The sequence below is a fragment of the Betta splendens genome, chromosome 24 (genome assembly GCF_900634795.4).
Source record: "Betta splendens chromosome 24, fBetSpl5.4, whole genome shotgun sequence".
NCBI lineage: Eukaryota > Metazoa > Chordata > Actinopteri > Anabantiformes > Osphronemidae > Betta > Betta splendens.
This window is the reverse complement of record NC_040901.2, coordinates 5,625,632-5,647,661: the sequence shown is the minus strand read 5'-3', so window position 1 is coordinate 5,647,661 and position 22,030 is coordinate 5,625,632. Positions and strand designations below refer to the sequence as shown.

The window sequence follows — 22,030 nt, the reverse complement described above, 5'->3', positions numbered from 1 at the left end:
TCATGTAAAGTATCTTAAATGTATATATTCATAGGTTTGCCAAACAATCTTCCTTCTCACCTCCAGGGTCTTTGTCAGGATTGTATTCCAAAGCATTACTGCAGATGAGGTCGATATCCACAAGGAAGTCCTTCGCCGTGAGGTACTTGTGGGTGTCAATCTTGGTCATTACAGTGGACAGGTCCATGGGCTGCCGGATCACCTCTAGGTAGTCTGAAACCTGACACGAACAGTTCATTTTAGTAAAAGCCATAAACAAACTATGAGGCTTGGTAGTGGGCTCATGCACAGGTGTATTCCTCATTACCTCCTCAATGTCAACTGGTTTGCTGAAGATGTTAAAACGTTTGTCAGTGGCCAGACGCTTGGTCACATCCCTGAGAAAGAGTCTGAGCTCCCGTAATGTGTTCTCCTCCTGTTCAGCCAGGCGGCGCTGTTCTTCTGCTGAGAGGACTCTGGGGCCTGGAGCCTCTGCCACTGGTAGTGCCTCTTTGCACCTCTCTGTTGGGAGAGAAACGCAGAAATCAGAAGCAAAACCCAAGAGAACTATTTTTATAACATTCTCACATATGTTCTATCGACAGGCAAGCTCTAAAAATCTGTGTGTTTGCCCAAAGCTAAACAACAAGACACAAAGGCTTCAGCTATAACAAAAGCACTGTAACCAACTATGCAAAAAGAAATAAACACACAGACTGCACATTAAGAGGACCACTCATCTCAAATCTGATCTCCAACCACTTAAATTTAACAATACTGAAAATGTAGTGCAGACAAAAAATACTCATCCAAAGAAACAAAGACAATAATGCAGCTATACTTTGGCCAAACACAGGCTTTAAAATACACTAAGAAATAGCCTCTGGCCAATCATAGAGTGGTGTAGCAAGGCAAGCACATTTTCTCATCTCTTTTCCCAAGGCACCAGTGCTAGCCAAAGGCATTTGCCGACATCGTTAGGAAGGTTCCAAAGCACCTACGGTTGCTTCACTCCAGCAGCAAACGAATCTCTGATTCTAATTATGGCTAATAGTGGCCCTCTCATCGCATTTCCTTTCCATGGTCTTGTGCTGGCCTCTCAGTTGGAAACCAGACTGCCGCTTTAGTCAGGCAGGAACCCCTGAAGAGCACGAGGCAAGTAAAGCAGGAGGACCCCCAGCTTGCACCAATGAGGAATCCGCAGATGAACACTCTGACCCATTTCTATTTAAAAGCCTGGCTGAACAGTTCACTCTTGCTGAACTGAATGAGAGGACTTAGAAAACAACGAGGACTGAGGGAAATGGGGTAAATGGAGGGGTGAATAGAGGCATGGCAGGGCCTGAGTTTAAAAAAAAACCTAAATCTTCTGAAACAATTATTTCCATTTGTGAATTAAAAAAAAACAACTCAAACAGACTAATCAAGCAACATTCAATCTGCTCCACTGCCCTTAACTGTCTGTGCAGGGAAACGCTGCAAAGATCTGTCTATGCAGACAACACTGCCCCCTAGGACCAACAGATGAGTCATGGCTGTACTATAACTGAGAACAGTAAGTACCTGTGTTCCTGAGGCGTGGAGGAGGACTGGCTGCTGTGACCAATAGCAGGTTGGAGAAGAAGCTTCGCCTGTCCTCTTCTCCTGGAGGGCACAGCGTTACTACCTCCCCATAGCTCCTCTGGAAAATACTTCTTACCTGTATAAAAACAAGGGAGGTAGTCCTTACAACTGACATCATCTTGGAATATGAGACGCGTGTAGTAACAATAAGTACATAAAGTATAAAAGGGGCTCTGTTGTTATGTCTTGGGTTCCTACTCTTCATTACTTCTTGTTCAGTCAGTCCCAACCACTCTAATGTCTGTTGCTGGGGCTACAGGGGCTTCAAACATGCCATTTCAGTTTCGTGCTGTAATTCAAGCTGCATCCAACAAGAAGCTCTGATGCCAACAAAGCATCTACTTTCCACTTTGTATCTCCCCATCGGTCCTTCATATCGATCCTCTTTCTTACCCACGGCATATTTGTTCTTCCTTTTCTTTCTACATGTCCTGCTCTCTACTGAGCTCCCTCCTCACAGAAGGGGAGAAACACAGAAAGACGTGAGGAGACAGGAGGGGAGCCAGAGATAGACAGAGTATGTTGCACACAGCAGGCAATGACTCTGTATTTTTCATCATACTTAGATGTTGACATGAGGAGAGATGGCACAAATATGTAGTCAGATAAATGGTTAAAGAGAAGAATGGGGTATAGATGAAAGAGGTAAATGTACAAAGAAAATTGGTATGTCTGAATGGCTAAAGGAACTGTGAAACAATCTAGACACATGTTCTACTACCATCATCGAATCCTAGCTGCTGAAATTGATTTGAAAGAAAACTAAAAACATTTCTGTCAGGCAGCCTGAGCATTACATCTGTCTAACTTTTCCTAAAGAACAAAAATAACACGGGTGTAAAATGAGCAAGTAGCAAACTCAGGCTGCTGTCAATGTGATCTGGACCTATCGAACAACAGAAAAATGCTTATGACAGTTGATTTTGCCTCATGGCATTGTTACACTATTGCAAAATAAACAGTTTGCGTCACTATAGGAAAAATGGCAGTGCAAAGAAATTCAATCATCCCCAAACAGCCACATCTCGACGAAAACCAGGATGAAATAAATGAATCAAACAGCTGAAACAAACCAAAAGATTTCAGGAAAATACTCTTACTGTATTTAAAAATTCCTGTCAAAATGGACTCTAAATGGAAGATGAAAGGAGGAGGAATGATTTGAAAATAGCTTAAAAGCTCTTTTGTTACTTCATAACCAAGAGTAATAAAAGAGCAGCACAAAAAATGCCTTTGTGCAAATGTCCTAAAACGTTTTATTTGGTTGAATATCTGGTCTTATCAAACTCTATAGGAGCAGATTTTCAAACACTGCTCTTCAGAATAGCTATAAACGCTCTCATCCCTCATCAAAAATCAGCAATAATGGTGATGGTCAGCAATAATTGCAGAGTTCTCAAGAACACTCATCTCAGAACCGTTCATTTTCAGCTAAATGGCTGCGCAGATCCATTTCAATTGAGAACCTGGCACCAGCGTGTTTTGGAAACTGTCACAGTTGTGATTTAGGGGCCATATGTTTTTTGTTTTGTTTGGTTGTATTCCTTGTGCTACTAATCTCTGTTGTGGCTGCTGTGTGGATTACAAAGGTAGGGGCATTTTAAGCACTGAAAACTCATATGTACTTAAATACACACATTCTGCTCCATGACTACTTCACTGGCCGATAGGTAGGGGAAAAAAAATGATAATTAACCTAAATAAACAAATAACGGTTTACTATGGTGGTGACATTAAAAGTAAAGTAATTTTATGCATTATAGTGACAAACATAAGGACTGAAAGCAATTATCTTAACCCAATCACACATTCTATGTCTAGCTTTTTGAAAAGTACTCTGCTGAAAAGGAAGTGAATCTGTGCAGCAGCTGTGTAGTTGGACCCAAGACTGTTTGAGGGATGCTGCCTGCTACCTGCTGAGGTTTGGAGCTAAGACAGCAGCTGCCATTGCGTTCTCTGTGGTAGAGAGAGAAACAACGCTCCTAGGAAGCCAAAGCACTAACATCCAAGAATGTAGTACGCCCATCCAGAAACATAAAGCCAAATACTCGATTGAAGCCACTGAGCCAGTTTTCTTCCTTTTACATCTTCCACAGAAATTGTAGTTCATATATAAAAAGTAGTTGGGTGTCTGGGTTAATTTCATAACCTTACTGACCACATCAGATGTTTCATAGTTCTTTTTAGGGTTGCTGACTGTACAGGTCGCCACTCATTAGCATGTCCACATGTCCGTTTATACCCCATTATTAAAGCTCAGCAGCAGAAACATCATCCCTGCTTTTAAGATGAGTAATGACTTTTTCTAACCAATCCTATGGTTCATTAAACAGATGCCTTCATTAAAAACTACTAACCTTTAAAGTAAAATAAAAGCTTGTTGGAAGCACCCAGTGGAGACAAATGTAGTTACAGATTTAACACATTTCACAGAAATCAATGGTGAATTCATTTACAGAGAAGCCAATCCATTGAAGGTCAATACAGTTGAGAATGAGGGCTCATTGGATTTCTAGCCGTGAGAATGTCAGTGGTGGAAAAAGTCTAGTTGCAGTGCATTGTCTAAAAGTAAATAAAGCAGATGGAGAACGGTTTAGCAATATTAAATCTTTGTCAGTCATTATAAAATATATACCTATGTCCATTCATTCAGCGCGAATAGAGTTATTCATATTATTTATATATTGTACAGTATAGAAAGACAACCTTACGCATTACAAGCACTTTAATTTCCAGCTTTTAAACTGAGCCAAGACAACAGCTGGTTATACTTTAACAGTTAAAACAGACAAATGGAATTATGCAACAGCAACAGACGTATGAAACTCAACTACTGACCTGCTTATGACTTGGCAACCTGAAAAAATAATGTCTCTGCCACCAGACCCAGAGACATAACAATGGGAACGATTAAAAAAAAAAAAAAAAAAAAAAAAAAAACAATAGAACTACAGAGGTTAAAAAAAAGAGCAAAGGCTTCAATGCACGAAACAACCAAGGTATCAGAGTCCTAATGAGCACTACAGAGAAAGTATCATCCCGAGAGGCTCACTCTCCTTGGAGAATATCCAGGGTTGAGGCCCCACCAAAGACACAGCCACATACACCCCTCTGTACATACACACACGCGTGGCCACGAACAGAGAGCAGAACACAGTCGGCATCGACAAGCTGAAAAGTGTGTGCGTTTCCTGGGGTCAAGACATGGGACTGCCAACCCCCCAGACCTAATTAAAGCCCGTCTGTTGTCTGACAGCCCATCTCCTTATTTTTTCTCTACATTTTCTTTGCCCAACCAATCGCAATTCTTCTCTCACAGCCTGACCCACTACGGGTGGTCTGACTGTGCTTTGGCTTTCCGAAAGAGGACAATAAATCCAAGAGGAAGAATGAAAGAGTAGTGGTAAAGATACCCAGGAAGACAAGTTGGCAGTGAGATAAATGACAACAAAGGAAAAATAGAGGCGGAGCAGATAAAATATCAGTAGGAACAGATCACCTTAAACTTGTGTGCTTGACCCCTTTTACCCACGTTACCCACGTTACCCACTGAAGGCTGGTTTACCGTGCCAGTATTCCCTCTGCCATTCTCAATTAAATAAACCAAACCAGTGCAGTGGATTTGTGCTGACTATCCTTTAAGGTGCCAGGAGATGTTGCTATGGAGGCAAGTAGAGAACTGGGGCAACAACAGGTGTTGTGTAGAAGGAGCAGAAGTTCTCTGTGTATGCAGTGCTTACTTGTAATGTTTGTAATGTTTTAACTTGCAATTAAAAATAACAAGAATAATAACTACTATTATACTTGGCTCCTACAAAACATAACGCTGCACATGTATTTGAGCTCTTTGTTTGGTTTGCTGAAGCGATATTATCTCTGGCCTTGAGATGTGAAGCTGTAGAAGATTAATGCTTTATGTGTGGATTCTACTTTATTCAGGCTGTCCCTGCTAGGGAGCTAACATTAGCTCGCCAGCTGTCTGCAGATATTAGGCTGATGTGTTGTCAACACAAACAGTGCAGATAAATTAGTGAGCAGGCTTTCAATTTCTGCCATGTCTGTGCTCATAATGATAATTAAAGTAGATTTCTGTACTCGTGTATTTAGGTTCAACAGCCCAGATATCAGCATGGGGAGGCATATGAATTTAAAAAAACATTACATCCATGTATTTGGTACAGTTGTTTGCTATACAGGCTCAAAAGCCATTCTAAGGAAAACATAAAAAAAGGCTCCAGGTGAATCTGAAACATTACCTTAGGTGTATGCGTGTCTCACAGTGTGTTCTTACCTCATCTGACAGTTGTGAATAGTGGGTCTCAGCCGTTGCAAGGATAAGAACAGGGCTGAACGAGGGCACATCCTGGAGCAAGGTGAGGAAAGTGCTCTTCACGGTGTCACCCACCGTCTCCCACCACTCTGAGATATGTGGCATAAACACCACGCTGGGCATGCTACGGCGGGCCTCACGGAAAACCTGTAATCAGACAGAGAGGTCATGCACTAAAGTAGTAATAAAAAAAAAACAAAAAAAAAAAACACAGGCACGATTTAAACACGTGTTTAACAGTACAAAGTCCCTAGAACATGTGTTACCTGAGCACAAGACTCTTCTGGTGTCTTTGCGCTGATGGAGTAGAGTGTGGGAAGGTCTAGGCGGTGGACTGGCAGTTTGTCCAAGTGGTGCAGCAAAGCAGGGGCCAGGTGGGAGCTCTGTCCTGAGCCTGTGGCCCCAGACAGCAGTAGACGAGGTCGATAGGCTGTAGGATGTTTGAGGGCAGAGCTAGGAGCAGATGGAGGTTTATGGTTAGCAAAGAACTGTATCCATCACCTTATAATCATTGACTGGTAGACCACCTGCACCATCATAGAAGAGGCACTTAGTAGTTAGTTTTAGTTCAGCTGAAATGACTTGGTTCAGAAAATTAATAGACACATATAGGATGTATTTTTAAAATTCTCTATTAAATGTCATTATTTAGGTAGAAAATTGTTCTAATATGCTCGTTGGATGAACAGTACAGCAGCTCCTCTACGTGCTGTTTTTGTAAACTGTGTTAAGCTTGTTTGTCTTCTGCCAACACTCACTTTTTTTGTTTAAATTGTGAATGTACTGGGATTTTTCTGATCTCTAACTTTGTTTGTTTGAAGCTTTGTAACCGAGTCTGAATGCACATAGATAACATAGAAGCAGCAATGTTTTAACACGCAGCCATGAGCTTGCTATTAGTCAATAGTTTGGTCAAACACAGGCCCATTTCCAGGACCTGAACTGGGGAAACAGACCTGGAGAGCGACACTAAGAAGATGGAACAAAAGACATGTCACCAGGCTCATTCATCAAGTGTGTAATGGCTGAACAAAGTCCGTCCGTGCTCACATCACACATGCACACAAACAAAACTCTGCTCCACCCATAGTGTGTGGAAAAATGCCTCTAGAGCTGCTTTGTTTTGGCTGCAATCAGACTTGGGTCTCAATCACTGTCAGGAAACATAAGTGACACATAATTGAAGACTGACATGCCTAAATGCATAGCTTGAGGTATCAGTCAGCTTGGTGCCGCTGTTGCTGGTTAATGTTAACAATAAGACTTTATGAAAGCTATTGCGCCTCTCTGATTAGGTTTCATTATTTGTATTATTGTTATTTTTTTTCTCTGTTGTGTATTATGTAGTATGTTTTTGAATTTAATGTAATCTGTTGTTTCAGTCAAGGAGTACTGTACTTTATTTAAATTAGTAACAATTTTATTGTTTACAAGGGAAACTGTTTGCAACGCATGGGCATTATCAACAATAAAGTAGAAATATACTGTACAGGTTTGTCTCCCCACATGCCCCTGTAAACACCCAGTCACTCGCTGCAGCAAAGACAGGGAGGGAAAACTCCACATGTAGGAAATGGGAGCACCATTAGTATGTAACTGTGTTTTTGATGATTTTGTATGTCAAATTAATATTTGCTGTGTATGTATGTGCATGGCAAGAATGCTTTGTTTAACTTACGATGAGAAATGGAGGAAGGGTCTGTGTGTTGCAGAAGAGGGATGCCATCTCTCTGGGGATGCAGCAGGCTGGACTTCATAGATGGAAGCAGAGCCTTCATCATTGTCATCATCGCTGTAAAAGTCCTCTTCAAGCAGTTGATTGTCACCGCCTAGAGACAAACACTGACTGCATATCAAGCTGCTCACTTTTCCTGAATTTACCGAGGACAGTGGTGGTAAATGCTCTTAAAAGTTTGTTTCTAAAAAGTTGAATCCTCAAAGCAAGCATATCACCGACATAATGAAGCCATTCCACCAAAAAGTGAGACTCAAAAGAAAGAGTACTACCTAATTAGCCGAGTTGTAATGTAGACATTTAATGCAATACAGCACTCTGGGATATTCATGCCATTACTGGGTGCAAGAAGTACAACTCAGGGAAGCAATCTCCCACTGGTCAAGTGCTGCATTGTGGCTAATCTGCTGTAAACAGTCTTCTGTTGACTGAAGTGGGAGCTGACTTACTGAAGTGTTAGCAGAATGACTGGTTATGCAGTCACTGCACTATCACCTCTGCATACTCATGGGGTCTCCACAGGATCCATGCTCACAGTGTGAAGGCGATACAAAGCAGTCTGTTGTACTTGATTATCTCTTTCTCCTGCTTTATTACAAAGTACCAGCTGGGGATAGCACACTAACAAGTGAGACAGGTGGTGTGGGAGACGAGGGCGAGTAAGGCTGGGAGAAGAACGCAAACAGCAGCAGGAAGGTGAAAATGAATTACCCAGCTAAAAACACTGAGGGAGCCCTACCGTGTGTGTTGTCCCTGTCAGTAAACTGAGCATGGGGGAAGACTCTGAGCAGAGATTTCAGCACCAAGGAGAAAGAACTGGCCAGCAAGGGCCTGAGGGTGGGGGACAGGGCCCGGCCGGGGGGAGCCAGGGCCCTCTGGGAGGCTGGGACGATTGTCCTCATCGCCTTGCTGAAGTCGCCAGGCCCCAAAACGATGGAGGTGACATCCAGCTTCAGTTTGACGCTGCTGCCATATATCTGGGGATAGCGGCGACGCAAAGCCACCAAGGCTGCCTCTGTGCAAAGTGCTTTGATGTCAGCACCACAGTAGCCTGGGGGCAAAGAATATAGAAATTTGTTAATAATTTGTTCTGAAATGTTCTTCCAGTAGCACACGCATTAAACAAAGTATTTACTAGAAAATTATTAAATCAGACAATTGTATAGCAAAGATGACACACACTTTTTATACACAAGTGTCAGACTTACCGACACATTTTTCTGCAAGTTCATCTATAAATGGCTCAGCCAATTTGGGATTCCAGTCCCGTGTGTGGATCTGTAGGATGTGCTTTCTGGCCTGAAACAGGATTTGGGGGGTTTGACAAAGACAAACAAAGCAAAGTCAATAAATGAGAGCTGAAGTCCTAGTGTAAAATGAATTAAGGTTGCAAGGTGACAGATTTATGTGGCACAGTGGTTGCCCCCACAACTAACTAATTGGAGTTGTGATGTAGTTAAAATTGTAGTCTGTGTAAAACAGGAGGGCGGGTGAACATTAGAAATCCTGATAAACCAAGTTATAGCCTTTGTTATAGCTAGACCAGACAACACCGAAAGAGGAAAGTACATAATTAAAGCACATGAATTATTTCAGTTGAAAGACTTGCTGACACCTCAGCACAATATGCCCTTACTGCAACTTTTCCACAGGACTCTGCTTTGATGGACAGGCATTAAAGAACAAAGTGGTTTCTGTCATAAATCAAGGACAAAAGCTGTCATCATTTTTCATCAGATGTCCTCTTCTGGTCAAACAACACATCTGAGACAGATTTCTAGCTTTAGCGATGCAGGGAGGGAGCTGGACTTAAGTGTGGATAGGTTTGCTATTTGCACAAGAACATGGTCTTCAACCACTCAGAGCTCACGAAGGGTGAGCTTAACTGGCAAAGGCCTGCAGCTTTAGTTTTGATTTAAATGGGGGGCATTACCTATACTACTGAACCATTTAGGTGGCTCACTGACCGAAAGGTTTTATCGTTTCTTGTGCAGTAAAAGTCTCTCCAAGTGCTAGATTAAAGCACTCGGAGCTGCATAGCAACAAATATGTCAAAACAGATTTTTAATTTTTTCAGAAACCTAATGAGCATCTGCTTAGTCGCTTGCATCTTGGATTAAAGCAAGGAAGTACAGGCAGGAAAAACAGTGGAGGATCTTAACAGTCAAACGGCTGCATGCACTAATTGTCACAGGATTTCTAAAAAGTAAAACACTCATTATATCAGCATTTTATTGTGTCTCCAGCTGGGTGTGGGTATAGCACTATGTGATATGAGTGATAATGACTGCTCTTATGTAATTGATGTAATTAACTGTATACTTCTCAAAGGAAATGTCAGTTTTTATGCCAAATAAAGATTAGACAAAGCACAGGTGCACAGAAAACAGAATGATGTGGTGATAAATGCGTTTTCATGTACATTGCACTTAGTATCGATGTTTTACTTCATCTCACCTTCTTGTCAGGCAGGTTGAACAGAAACTCCCGGTCAAAGCGCCCAGGCCTCCTGAGTGCCGGGTCGATAGAGTCAAGTCTGTTTGTAGCACCAATGACCACTATCTCCCCACGACTGTCCAAGCCATCCATCAAGGCCAGCAGAGTGGACACAATAGAACTGGACGAGACAAAAGGAGATGATGAGACAGCTTTTACTACCTGGCTAAATCTAATATCAAACACTGGATGACAGTTTCAGTCCCTTACACCATCAACAAACTACTCACATACAGTGCAAACTAAAATGGTCTAAATCTGACCATTGATTTGTACTGCTCAGCACACAGTGAAATAAGAATAAAAGCTTGGGTAAGTGCAAGTGTAAAATGCCTGGTGTGAAGCACTCAAATCCAGAAGTGGGCCATTTCTTCCAAAAATCAACGCTGCAGTGGCAGCAGCATTGGACAAAACTTTTCAGTAAACCTGTGCCACCTTTTGGTACGAAAAGTAACAGCAGCACTATTTTAAATCTGCATATACATACACACACACACACACGCACAGACATGGAAGCTGCCACTTCTAAGGCCCTGTCCACTAATATAGTTTTATACTGTTGATATGCGTGAATGTGTCTGACTATTAAAATCGACAAGAAACTATGTTGGAGGTTTTGCTAGGTTTCAAAAATAAAGTATAATGATTGCTACAATCGCTTTATCTCACCTGTGTATCTGGTCTTGCCTGCTGGAGCGAACAGGAGCTAAGCCATCAATCTCATCAAAGAAAATAATGGATGGTCTCATCAGGTATGCCTTATTAAAACCATACAAAGGAGAAAGGTTACACACACAAAACAAAGCTGGCCAGGTCAATTCAAGTGAGGTAAATGAGTCATGGTTACAAGGATGTCGTCTAAAAAACTGTCTATAAACTCACTTGTGTAGTGTCTAATTGACTCACCTGGTCAAAGAGCAGACGTAGCTGGCGCTCTGATTCACCAACCCATTTGCTGAGGCAGTCAGCTCCCTTCCTCATGAAGAATGAAACCTTCCGGTCTCCCTGGCTACACTCATTGGCAAGTGCCCGTGCAACCAGGGTCTTTCCTGTCCCCGGTGGGCCGTAGAACAAACACCCTCTACATGAGAATGAAGGGGAAATGAAAACTGTGTCTACTGGATAATGCAAAGATATTTAAATTATTTATACTTTATGTATTTTTTTTGAAAGCATATTCAGTATGTGTCATAAAAGTAAAACCCACGAAGAAAGACAAGCTTCAAATAAAAGAAAATGTCAGTTCTTCTCTCACCTCGGAGGTTGAATCTTGAACTTTTCAAAGATCTCAGGATAAAGCAGAGGAAACACCACCATCTCTTTTAGCGACTGAATGTGATTAGTGAGGCCACCTACGCTGTCAAATTTCACCTGAAGAGAGAACACATATCCCATTAACACCTAATTCCTAAATATAATAAACTATCACGTTTTGAGGCTAAAGTTGCTCTGCTCCACAGTTTTTGGAGTCTTTCTACTCACAGAGTTATCAAGGTTCATGGGATCTACATCAGCCAAGCTGGCACCCACTTTCACTCGATCACGAAGCACCCCACTTGCCAAGTCTTCGGCCGTCAGGTTCATGGGCAAACATCTGTTAAAGACATAACAAGAATGAGAACGGCTACAACCACAATTATAGTAAAAACATGAAAGCAAAAAGGAAGCAGGAGACTTTACCTGTTCCTAGCCCTGGTCATGCTCTTGCTTTTTCTTCGCTCAAATCGCTCCTCATCAGAAGACGATGTCGTGTCACTGCTGTGTATGGCGTGTTTCTTCACTCTGGATAAGTGAAACAATCTAGATTTAGTTTCACACTGCCACATTTCTTAATCATCAGCAGAAACCTTAAAACCACAGCTACCACAGCTTAGTCATGTTAGTTGGAAAACGTGCTGAAAGGGAAATTCATGGTTTGTGCTTGCTGTTGGACAGACACAGACGTGAACCGGCTTAAAACATCTCACAGTGGAACATATTTAGCAACTCATTCGATTGGGACTTAGAACCAAACAAAAACCTTAACAACCTTATATGGCTTCTTCTTGCTGGGGACCTATGGGTGTCAAAAAGTGAAGCGTTGCTCTGTTTTCTGTTCACAGGCTCTGAGAAAGCAAACACAAAACACCTGGTCATGTATCCAGCCAAACAACATGAGTAAAAATATACAAAAGTTTAGTTAAAAAAAAAGGAAAATCACCAATTGGTGGCGCCTCATATCTCTGGACTGTCTTTCGCTGCCTCAGGTTGTATGGTCTGTCATTTTCCTCTTCTGCTTCCTCTGCTTCATCCCCTTCATCATCATCATCGTCATCATCATCTCCGTCTTCCTCCTCTTCCTCACCATGAAATTCTGCAAAGGGAGTTTTCAAGTTTTGATAAAGTGTGGGATTTTTAAAAAAAATTCACTCAAACTACAGCCAAATATTGACACTATATTTTGGGTTGTTACAGACAGAGGTAGTTCATAAAGTTTTCATAATTTCTTTCTAGCTTCACCTATTCGGTGTTCTCCCCTGTTGAGCATTACTACAAAACAGACCTTCTGTGCCTTCCTCCTCCTCTTCTTCCTCTTCCGTTTTGCTCATGACTTTGTGATGTGTAGGTATGTTGAAAGTGCTCCTGCGCATTGACTTCCTGCGTTTCACCCGGGAATACATGTCCATGTTTTCCTAAAAGAGGAGAGCCTCGAGATTATTATCTGTGCTCACACATCATCAGGCAGTAGCTCTTTTTTTAGCACCCAAAATTGTTGGGTCACAGTCACCTCCTCGGTGTCTCCAGTCCACATTCGAAGTCGCTCCACCTCACGGTTTTGCCTAATGCTGCTGATGTTGTCCATCTCCTGAAGGACAGCCTCAGCAGTGCTAAACAAAAAAACAGCAGTTTTATAGAGACATGACTAATTGTCCTGTGTTGAAAACAGATATGAAAAATAATTTATGGGTGTAAATGTCTGTGCCCACTTTACTGTTGTACTGATTTACTCTAAAATAGACCAGCACACTCATGTTTCCCTTCAAATCAAAAGTGCATGAAAACAGAGAAAACAACCTTACAAATATTACTACTTCAGCAACTAAACAGTATTTAATAAAGGTTTTTGGATTTTTTTTGGAGTTGGGTCAGTTACTTTCACTTTCTTTTTGTTTGGTGGCTGTTAGAGACAATGTTGCAATAATGCATGTATAGTGTGCCTGCTAGCTACCTGTTGACCAGCTGGTCAAACAGCAGGCTCTGGTTGAGGTGTTCAAATTGGCTCTTCCTAACCCGGCAGCTCCTCTTCAGTTCCACATGGCCATTCATGCGAGAGTGATCTCCGCCTCCACTCTCCTCATTGCGATGACTCATATGAGCTGTAGCATTAACAAACATTTAATTTAGGGTCAAATCCTTTTAGATTTCCCCTGCTAGATGTATAAGTTAAATACGTGACTTTTAAAAACACTGAAAAGTATTGAAGGAAATCTGCATTACCGTGCCCATTTTGCATTATGCGAGAGGACAGCCTAGAAAGAAAACAGAAAAATATAAATATGTACAACTGTACAAAACACTATGATAAATCATGCATTACACTGTTGGAAGGTTTAAGTTTAGATCTGTCTGGTGCACTGCATAAATTACAGAGAAATTGGTCTGACTCAATGGTCATGGATGTCTAGATGATGTTTCACTTCACTTGTACTGACAAATCAACAATTGCCTTACTATAGCACAACTTTGTCCGAACACATTTTATTTCAGGCAAAGATAAGAAAACCTTTAATATAAAACAATATGAATATTGCATGCATCATTTAAACTTACTAAGTTAAGACCTGCAGCTCACCTGGTGCGGTACGTTGGAAGGTCCCAGCTGACCCTCTGGGCTTTAGTTTGAGGAGATGGGGAGGTGTCACTGGAGCTGGGCTCAGAAGCGCACTGTCGCCGCGTTCGCTTGGAAGGGGGAGCCAGCCGCGGGCTGCTGGGACTGCTCACATCACTACCGGGGTCCTTCTGTTGAACATACACCAAATTTAAAAAAGGCAAGACAGATGGAAGAATCATTCAGAAAAAGTATGCAACAAGAGTCGTAAATATTCACAAAAGAATCCTTCCCACTGTATAGTTCCAGAGTATTCAGTGGGAACCGCAGGTATTTAAGTGAAGATCATATCTGTACAATAACAGTTTTAAAATATATCAAAGACTGCAGCAAGGAAACTGCAAATGGCAGAACTAAAAGAACTTGGACCCAATCCCTTGATGTAACCTTTTCTCTAAATCACAACATAACACCAACCAGACATACGTCCTTGGTGCTTGCACCATTCATAGCCTAACTTCCCTGCTGATTTGAAAGCATATCTCCCTGTTGTCACAGGCAACTGTCTGCAGTGTTTGCAGAAAGGTTTGACTATCTGGGTAGACGCAGACAGCCAAAAAGAGCAAGATGTTCCAACAGAACATGAATGAACAGTACTGGCGAGTACTGAGAGCACAACCTTTAAATCAGTTTGAATTCACATGTTTGTATGTTCACCTCAATAGTAGCAGCTTTAGCAACAGGTTTTTACTTAAATCGTGTGTTACATGTGCATCTTTATTCTTGGTAATAATGTTATATTGGAAGGTTTAAAACTTATCGATCTCTAATGACAGATCACACTACTATATCACATTGGTTTGCCTGCTTTGCAATACGCAGCATCGGCCAAGAATGAGGCGAATGTCTTTAACCACAATTTTGAAATGTGTAAATCTCGACAGACAACCAATTAAAAGTCAGGAATGTGCTAATGGCCGTCAAGTCGTCTAATCGCGTTGCTTGACTGTGTTAAGTGTTAAATGGAGGCGGACGAACGCCTCGCCTTGCATAATCTCGGTGTTTACGTTTTGAGACAAAGACTGTCAACCAGCTTGTGGGTCAGGAGATCAGACTAAATACTATAGCCGTTAATCAGGCGAACACGTCGTTCAAGTGGAGACACAGAATTCCCTGAGAGGTTTTTATCGGCGCTTTCACACTTATTGCACGCACCGGCTGCGAGGGGGTCGTTCGGGGTATTTACAACAGAGAGTTCACCAAGTTCAGACTTGCTAAATACGGGACTTGAGCCAGCCAACTGTTTTGAACCTGGGACTCCCTTCCCCCACTGGTAGCTAGCTGTCGGGCTAGCCGTAACCTACACACGCTAGCTTAACTATCGCTTTATCGCTTCACATTTAAGAAAATAACTAGGACGATACGCCTATAATGGTGACACGAACCACTACTATTGGCGCCATGTCAAAACCCCGGGTGTCTTTATTAGTAAAGCTCATATGTGAAGACAACCGTGAAACAAGTCAGCCGGGTGAAATTACCAAACACAAAGGGAACTCAACTTGGGGCTAGCCAGGAGTTAACGTCGCTAGCTTGTAATTTGACAGCTCTACAATCGGTTCCGTGACCGTGACAAGTGCACGAATCGCTGCGTTCAGTTGTTTTATGATGCACCTATGTGACGGAATGGGTGTCAAGCGTCGTTGTGTCCGTATCTTGTGGTGAGGAATGCATTATTTGGAGCACCTTGAGGCCACGGCTACAGCTACCTAGCCAACTAGCGGAGACAGCTAGCTCGCCGGCAAAGAAAAGAAACCGGCTTACATGTTCCTCTGAGTTCGGCTCGTTTCTCGACGACGACCTAGTCCTCGAAGAGATGAATGGCTCGGCCCTCGACCGCGAGCTTTTCCTCGTATTCACCATGTTTTCCTTGTGTGTGTGCTCTCACTGAATCTCCCTAACCGGCTCCAAACACTGCCTCACTGAGCGCAGCATCGAGGCGCCATTTCTCTCTCTCTCTCTCTCTCTCTCTCTCTCTCTCTCTCTCTCCCTCCCTCTCTCCCTCTCTTCCCTGCTCTCTCTCTCTCAAACGGCTGATAGTGTTTGGCAGGTGCATTAATTTTCGCTGACTGCGCTACTACCACAGTGAACTACTAGCCTACTTATTAATTGCATAAAATAATTACTAAATAAGACATCATATAGTATAGTGTGTACGTGCTAAAGTGGAATAGGGAGTCTGGATTTAAAGCTTGTCAAAGAAACAGTGAAACGTATTTATCTATTTAATTTATTATTTGGTAAATATGTTAATCCATGCTGTGGTTATAGCAATCAGTTCAGTATTTAATTTTTAGTATAGTAAATGGGTGAGAGTGTGTGTTGCTGCATAGGACCCATAATATCTTAACATTATCATAAACGCTGAGACATATAATACTTTCACCTTCGAGCTAGCGTCCATTGCAAAGCACTATAACCTGTACCGTGTGTATGTACCGAATAACAACTATATATGGTATTTTTCTTTTTTATTCTGTCAAAAAGCACAAAAAGTTTTCGTATCTAAGTTTAAGTTTATGTAGATAATGTGCTCATAAATACAAGAAAACAACATTTATTTGTGATGTGTTTTTAATAAGGCACAAATAGTTGGAAATGTGGCTTATAGATTCAATTAAGAGATAAGATAAGAAAAGATCAGAGAAATCTTTAATATTCCCACTGAGGGGAAATTGCTTCACACAACAGCAAAGTACAGAGCAGAGAATACAGCGACAGAATAAAAGACAGTTAACAACAGTTTGTATTGGCACAGTACAACACAGTACAGTACACCGGTAGAGTGAGTATGAGTCATTGGAAGGGTTATTGCACAGTGTTTAAATGTAACTCTTGTACCGGTTTTTAACAAATGTTGCACAGAAAAGTTTTAGACTCATTGTCACATATGTAAAATATTATACACGTTAGAGCAAACATTTGTGGTGAGACTATTATTATTATTATTATTATTATTATTATTATTATTATTATTATTATTATTATTATTATTCATAAAAAAGGCGCTGCCCATCATTCACAACTTTTTAGTTAGTTACGCTTACTCACATGTTTGGGTTGACTACATACAATATTCCCACTAGACAAACGAATAGTAGAGGGTATAGTGCGATGACTGTCCTCATCAGGTGTTATTTAATACTGTTGGCGCCGCAGTTGGAGCGCGGTGCGCTGAGCTCGGCAGTTTCTGTGTCACTACGACAGGAGGAGTCGACTTTCGGTAGTGTGACGTCACGCCTTGCTCAGCAGAAGAGCCCCTGCCAGAAACTCATGGCTACAGATGTGCAGCCTGGGATTTAGCGACAAAGCGCGGACTGGTAAACCAGCCTTTGGGCTTAACCTTCATATTAGCGCGCATGCTAGCGAGCGGCTACGGTCGGTTTATGTCTACGTAATCCATGTTCTGATCTACACAGATCCCGTGTCGTCGGCTCTGTGTTACGCCCACTTATATAATTAACGATAAAGCTACAGGCTGCTTTGTTGTGTTTGGATGGTGCCTTTGAACTCATTATGAGTATCTATATACACCGACACTGTACATGTACAGGTTAATGCCACTAAATATGTCAAATATATGTAAAATAATATATGTAAAGAACCAGAATCTCTAAATGTAGCGACCAGCCACAACATTACATATGTGTGTGTTTTATTACTACTGTAACAAATGTTAAGCATTGCACAACTGATTCTTTAGTTGCCTGCTATTTGTAGACATGTCATGTGTTTCCTCCTTAGATGGAAAACACAGGACGTCATGAAAGAGACTGACACAGTGGAAGAGGAGAAAGATGAAAATTGGTAAGTTGAGTAACAGTTTTCCTGAAGGTCCTGTCCTGAAAATTTATGTTCACAATATACAATGTAATTCAATCATCTGTGGATCAGCTTTGCTTCTGAAACGCCTCTCCACCAATAATAATCACATGTCACATGAAATAATGTGCCTGCCGCCTGAATTTGTTAATCTATCTAATGAGTGACATATGCACATGCCTATTTCTCTAGGGTTGTCAATGAGGAAAATGAGGAGGAGGCTCCAATGAGGCGTAGTTTCTCGGTTGAAGACCTCCTTGATGAGGTGGAGAAAATCTGTTACGATGCCTCAGGGACATCAAAGGTCAGACACACATAGAAATATATGGATGTGTGTTTTACAGCCATCAAATAATATGTGAGACTTTATTATGACATTTTTAGATTTATTTATTTTGTGTAATTAACTTTGTGTGAGGGCAGAGTTAATTGGGTCCATGTGTACACACAGGGGATTGTTTTTAATTAAGGCTGCATCCAGCAAATAATTTTGTCTTTCATTGCAGGTGGAGATGGTGGTTAGGCTCTGGAAGGATGGCTTCACTGTCAACGACGAGGAGTTTCGCAGCTACTCTGTACCAGAGAACCAAGACTTCCTAGATGCAATCAAGAGAGGGTGAGTTCAGTTTTAAATTCTCAGTATAGTAAATGTGTCTTAACTAAAAACGTTTTGCTAAAGTAACAAGCAAGAAACTAAAGCATATAGAACTCATTATATCTTAACATTATTACCATTGATTCAACCATGGTTTGAAAAACAGTAGTATCCACTGCCATGGATTTATTGATATGTTTAATCTAATAACCCTTTAATTACTCACATCATGTAGGAGATGTGCATTTAATTCAGGGTTACTGTGGGTTTGGTTTAACTTAAACTCTAAGTGAAGATATACAGATGTGCAACCAAACTACATTATTATAATGTTACATAAACATACTGTACACGCGTGTGTGTAAATAGATGAGCCTATATATATGCATATGAATACTGTCTGCCCTTGCTTTGATTTAGTGGTGCCCTGTCGGGGCCCACTGGGAAATTATCGCCACAAGCAGGCGACATAAGACAGTTAAAGCATAATGCTCATTAGCGCTCATTTGTCATATTGATTGATCTGACAAGACTAATCTTTAATGTGTCCCAGGGAGCTTCCGGCAGAGTGGGAGAGCAGAGCAGAGGAGGAGGAACTGGAGATCAGCGTGGAGGATCTGACAGAGGAAAATTACGTTCCTAAGAAGAAGATATTTCACCCGTTTAGTGGCCGAGGATACCGGCTTGGCAGGTAGGGGATTGGCGTGGCAACATCATCCAATGCAGTAGAAGGTTTGATGATTTTATCTTGTCCTTTGTTTTCTGGATCAAGTGCCAAGGTGCTATGCTTCAATCCACCTCTAGGTGTCGCTCTTAACCCAGTGATTAAACTCACAAGAAGGTCTGACCAAACAAGTCAGCCTGGTGAACTATTAGCCTCAGCAGCCTCCTATCATCACTGTATTAATACTACTCTCTGAAGAGTACATAAATAATTGATATGAGATTATTTTTGAGATATTCTTATAACAATCAGTTGTGAAACCATTCAGTGTGTATACTGGATCTATCTCTAACTGCATTTAAATCTTTTGATTATTTTCTCCATTTCCCAGTGTTGCTCCCAGAGTAGTGGCCAGGTCACCATCTGTGCACGAGGATGGAGAATCTCCTCCTATTCCCATGGTAACACTAGACCACGCCCTTCCCGTTACCTCCCTGCAGATCTGGTTGGCCGATGGCAGGAGACTGGTGCAGAGGTTTAACCTATCGCATCGGTGTGTATTACGGCGCCGAGGCCAGAAACCCCTTGTCAATCTGTGGGCCGTTCACCATCAGATATTATCTACGCATTTAAGACAAACTAACAAAATCTCAACACAACCTGAACCTAATCACAAACAACACAGGAAATACGTAGTTCAAGGGATGACAGAAGACTTTTGTTTGTAGGAGCTCTGGAGGGGGTGAGGATTATGTAATGCTTTGTTCTTGAAGGAATGGGGCGTATATCCCCTGCCACAGTGCACGGGTCTGCAGAAAACATAATCTGAGGTGTAGCGATGGAGTGGATCTATAAAATCCCCAGAGAGGGATTGCATAACTCTGCAGCTGCATTTATATAAGAGGGTTAGTGGCTAAAGGAACATCAGGACTGAACCCCTGCAACCTTCAGCTAGATTGTGTGAGAAGCCACGGCACTGCTCGTGTGTGTAATTAATAGATGATGTTGTTAGTATAGTGCCACAAAGAGAGTCTTAAGTCTTCTGTTTCTCCCCCAGCATCACTGATGTCCATGACTTTGTGGCGCGCTGCCAGAGGAGCTGCCCACCTTTCATCCTGACTACATCGCTTCCCTTCCGGGAGCTCAGCGACAAAGAGTTGAGCGTGGAAGAGGCTGACCTGGCCAACGCCGTCATCGTCCAGAGACCCCTGAACACACAGGCGCCGTTCGGACACTCCTAAGCCCCAGAACCCGCACAGCAAGCCGTTTTTTCCCCCCGCACGGACACATCTTCCATTTCTCCCCGATAACAATCGCAAAGCCTCTTATGACTTAGAATACTTATTTATTCAGCGCAGGCTGCTGCTTTGGGTATTTGTTATCTCCCTCCGCAGCCTCTGTGTGGGATTGTAGTAATAATGGAGATATTGTCTGTCGGTTTCAAAGGTGCTGTTGAGGTGCTGTTGTCGACGCTTGTACTTATTTCTCCTTACTCCGGAGGAGAGTGTTTACCTGCCAACACATCTCCCTGAGCCCCAAAGAAACAGAAAAGGTGTCGAGGTAAATGAATTGTGGAGCCCATGCAGATGGTCAACCATGTGTGCCCATCTGTTGCCCCCCCCCCCCCCCCCCCCCCCCCCATCCTCCTCTCCAACACACACACGCACACACACACACACACACACACAGGACGGCCACGACTTCAACCAACTCTCTAAAGTCTTCCCAAACTGTGAACACTACTTCTCTGCACTATTTATAGTAAGAACTAGGGGTTTAACAAACATAACTAATGCTTCTTAAACCCAACTATTAATTTTATTATTGTTTGTAATGATAACTAATGATGAGCTTGACTGTTTTAGTGTTCTTTGTGAACATTTGCCTTGTTTTATGGTGGGAATATTGGAGATTTTAAACAACAAAAGTGTGTGTTTTGTGGGGGTCGTTTGCTGGAGTCAGACATAACACATATCAAGGCACAATAAAAAAAACTCCTCAAGCTGTGTGTATTGAATTTTTGTCATTCTGATTTAAATACATACATATATATATAAGTATAGAAAACGAGAAACATGATGTAATAAAAGCATCCACCACCTTGGAGATAATATAATGGTAATTACTGTATAATAAGGCACCAAGCAGCACCTCATTGGATTTTATGCTGCAGCATCTGTGCTCTCATTAGAGGTTTGATGGTCTGAAGCAGCGCTCATCATACTCACTGTGTGAAATATATAAACGTAAAGTCGAATCCCCGCTGCTCTGTTTTCCCCGTCTTGAGTTTTTTTTTTTTTTTGACGTGTGCATGTGCTTTTCACGCTGCTTCTCCGTTTCCCAGCTCGCCGCTCGGCCTCGGGAAGGAGGCGAGCGCCATTATCCGCCTTGAATATTTAAAGCAGTGGGGGGAGAGAGAGGGGGGGGGGGGGTGCGGAGAACGGGGCTGAGGAAGGAGCGGTGACAGCTCCGTGATTGCCAAGGTCAGAGGCATGAAGCAGCGGTGGGAAGGAGCGCTCCCCTCTGCGGAGCCACCCCTCCATCAGGACACGCTGCACAGCTCAGAGTTCATCTGCACGCGCAGGCTGTGAGCGTCGCTTGGTCGCCAGTCAGTGGGAGTCTGAACTGTAAAAGAGGGCACATTTCCTTTATGATACATATTTAATAAGGCTAAGCACGCACGGAATTACGCCGCCTTCGACTCCCACATTTCCTCTGAGAAGGAGCGTTCCGCTCGTGCAGCAGCCGCCCTTTGATTTTGCACATTCCTCTTCACGCATTATCAGAAACATATCCATTGTAATGCAGGTCATATGCCTGGCGACTCTGAGCCGGCGCCTCCTCGGTCAGTGCTTGTCAGTCGTGGTGCTGTGAATGCTTGGAATTCATAGAGATGTCTGAGACGAGCGGCTGAGGTC

The 22,030-nt window shown here is 42.3% G+C and overlaps 2 protein-coding genes across 5 annotated transcripts in view; one reads left to right on the top strand and one right to left on the bottom strand.

The window, feature by feature from the left end:
* Positions 1 to 16,036, bottom strand: part of atad2b (ATPase family AAA domain containing 2B) — a 53,511-nt gene extending 37,475 nt beyond the window's left edge. Inside the window, exons 1-22 of one of the 3 annotated variants that reach the window (XM_029140342.3) lie at positions 15,796 to 16,036; positions 13,996 to 14,162; positions 13,641 to 13,672; positions 13,372 to 13,519; positions 12,931 to 13,030; positions 12,706 to 12,835; positions 12,364 to 12,516; positions 12,193 to 12,268; positions 11,844 to 11,945; positions 11,646 to 11,757; positions 11,419 to 11,534; positions 11,070 to 11,244; positions 10,833 to 10,921; positions 10,125 to 10,284; positions 8,876 to 8,966; positions 8,407 to 8,718; positions 7,611 to 7,761; positions 6,199 to 6,385; positions 5,894 to 6,079; positions 1,543 to 1,678; positions 308 to 501; positions 61 to 220 (exon numbers count right to left, since the gene is read on the bottom strand). In XM_029140342.3, coding sequence (XP_028996175.1) covers positions 61 to 220; positions 308 to 501; positions 1,543 to 1,678; positions 5,894 to 6,079; positions 6,199 to 6,385; positions 7,611 to 7,761; positions 8,407 to 8,718; positions 8,876 to 8,966; positions 10,125 to 10,284; positions 10,833 to 10,921; positions 11,070 to 11,244; positions 11,419 to 11,534; positions 11,646 to 11,757; positions 11,844 to 11,945; positions 12,193 to 12,268; positions 12,364 to 12,516; positions 12,706 to 12,835; positions 12,931 to 13,030; positions 13,372 to 13,519; positions 13,641 to 13,672; positions 13,996 to 14,162; positions 15,796 to 15,894 — 3,076 coding nt within the window. In that variant the 5' untranslated portion in view covers positions 15,895 to 16,036. The remainder of the gene's footprint in view (positions 1 to 60; positions 221 to 307; positions 502 to 1,542; positions 1,679 to 5,893; positions 6,080 to 6,198; positions 6,386 to 7,610; positions 7,762 to 8,406; positions 8,719 to 8,875; positions 8,967 to 10,124; positions 10,285 to 10,832; positions 10,922 to 11,069; positions 11,245 to 11,418; positions 11,535 to 11,645; positions 11,758 to 11,843; positions 11,946 to 12,192; positions 12,269 to 12,363; positions 12,517 to 12,705; positions 12,836 to 12,930; positions 13,031 to 13,371; positions 13,520 to 13,640; positions 13,673 to 13,995; positions 14,163 to 15,795) is intronic. The other 2 variants (XM_055506428.1, XM_029140341.3) reach the window with 2 other exon arrangements.
* On the top strand, positions 15,133 to 21,114 carry ubxn2a (UBX domain protein 2A). Of its 2 annotated transcripts, none has more exons than XM_055506432.1 (7): positions 15,133 to 15,151; positions 17,776 to 17,838; positions 18,046 to 18,157; positions 18,360 to 18,469; positions 19,002 to 19,139; positions 19,504 to 19,665; positions 20,170 to 21,114. In XM_055506432.1, the coding sequence occupies exons 2-7, from the start codon at positions 17,795 to 17,797 to the stop codon at positions 20,351 to 20,353; spliced, it is 750 nt and encodes a 249-aa protein (XP_055362407.1). In that variant the 5' UTR covers positions 15,133 to 15,151; positions 17,776 to 17,794; the 3' UTR covers positions 20,354 to 21,114. The 2 variants fall into 2 exon arrangements, with proteins under 2 accessions (XP_055362407.1, XP_028996196.1); XM_029140363.3 differs by lacking the exon at positions 15,133 to 15,151 and adding an exon at positions 17,220 to 17,351.
* Positions 21,115 to 22,030: the final 916 nt, after the last annotated feature.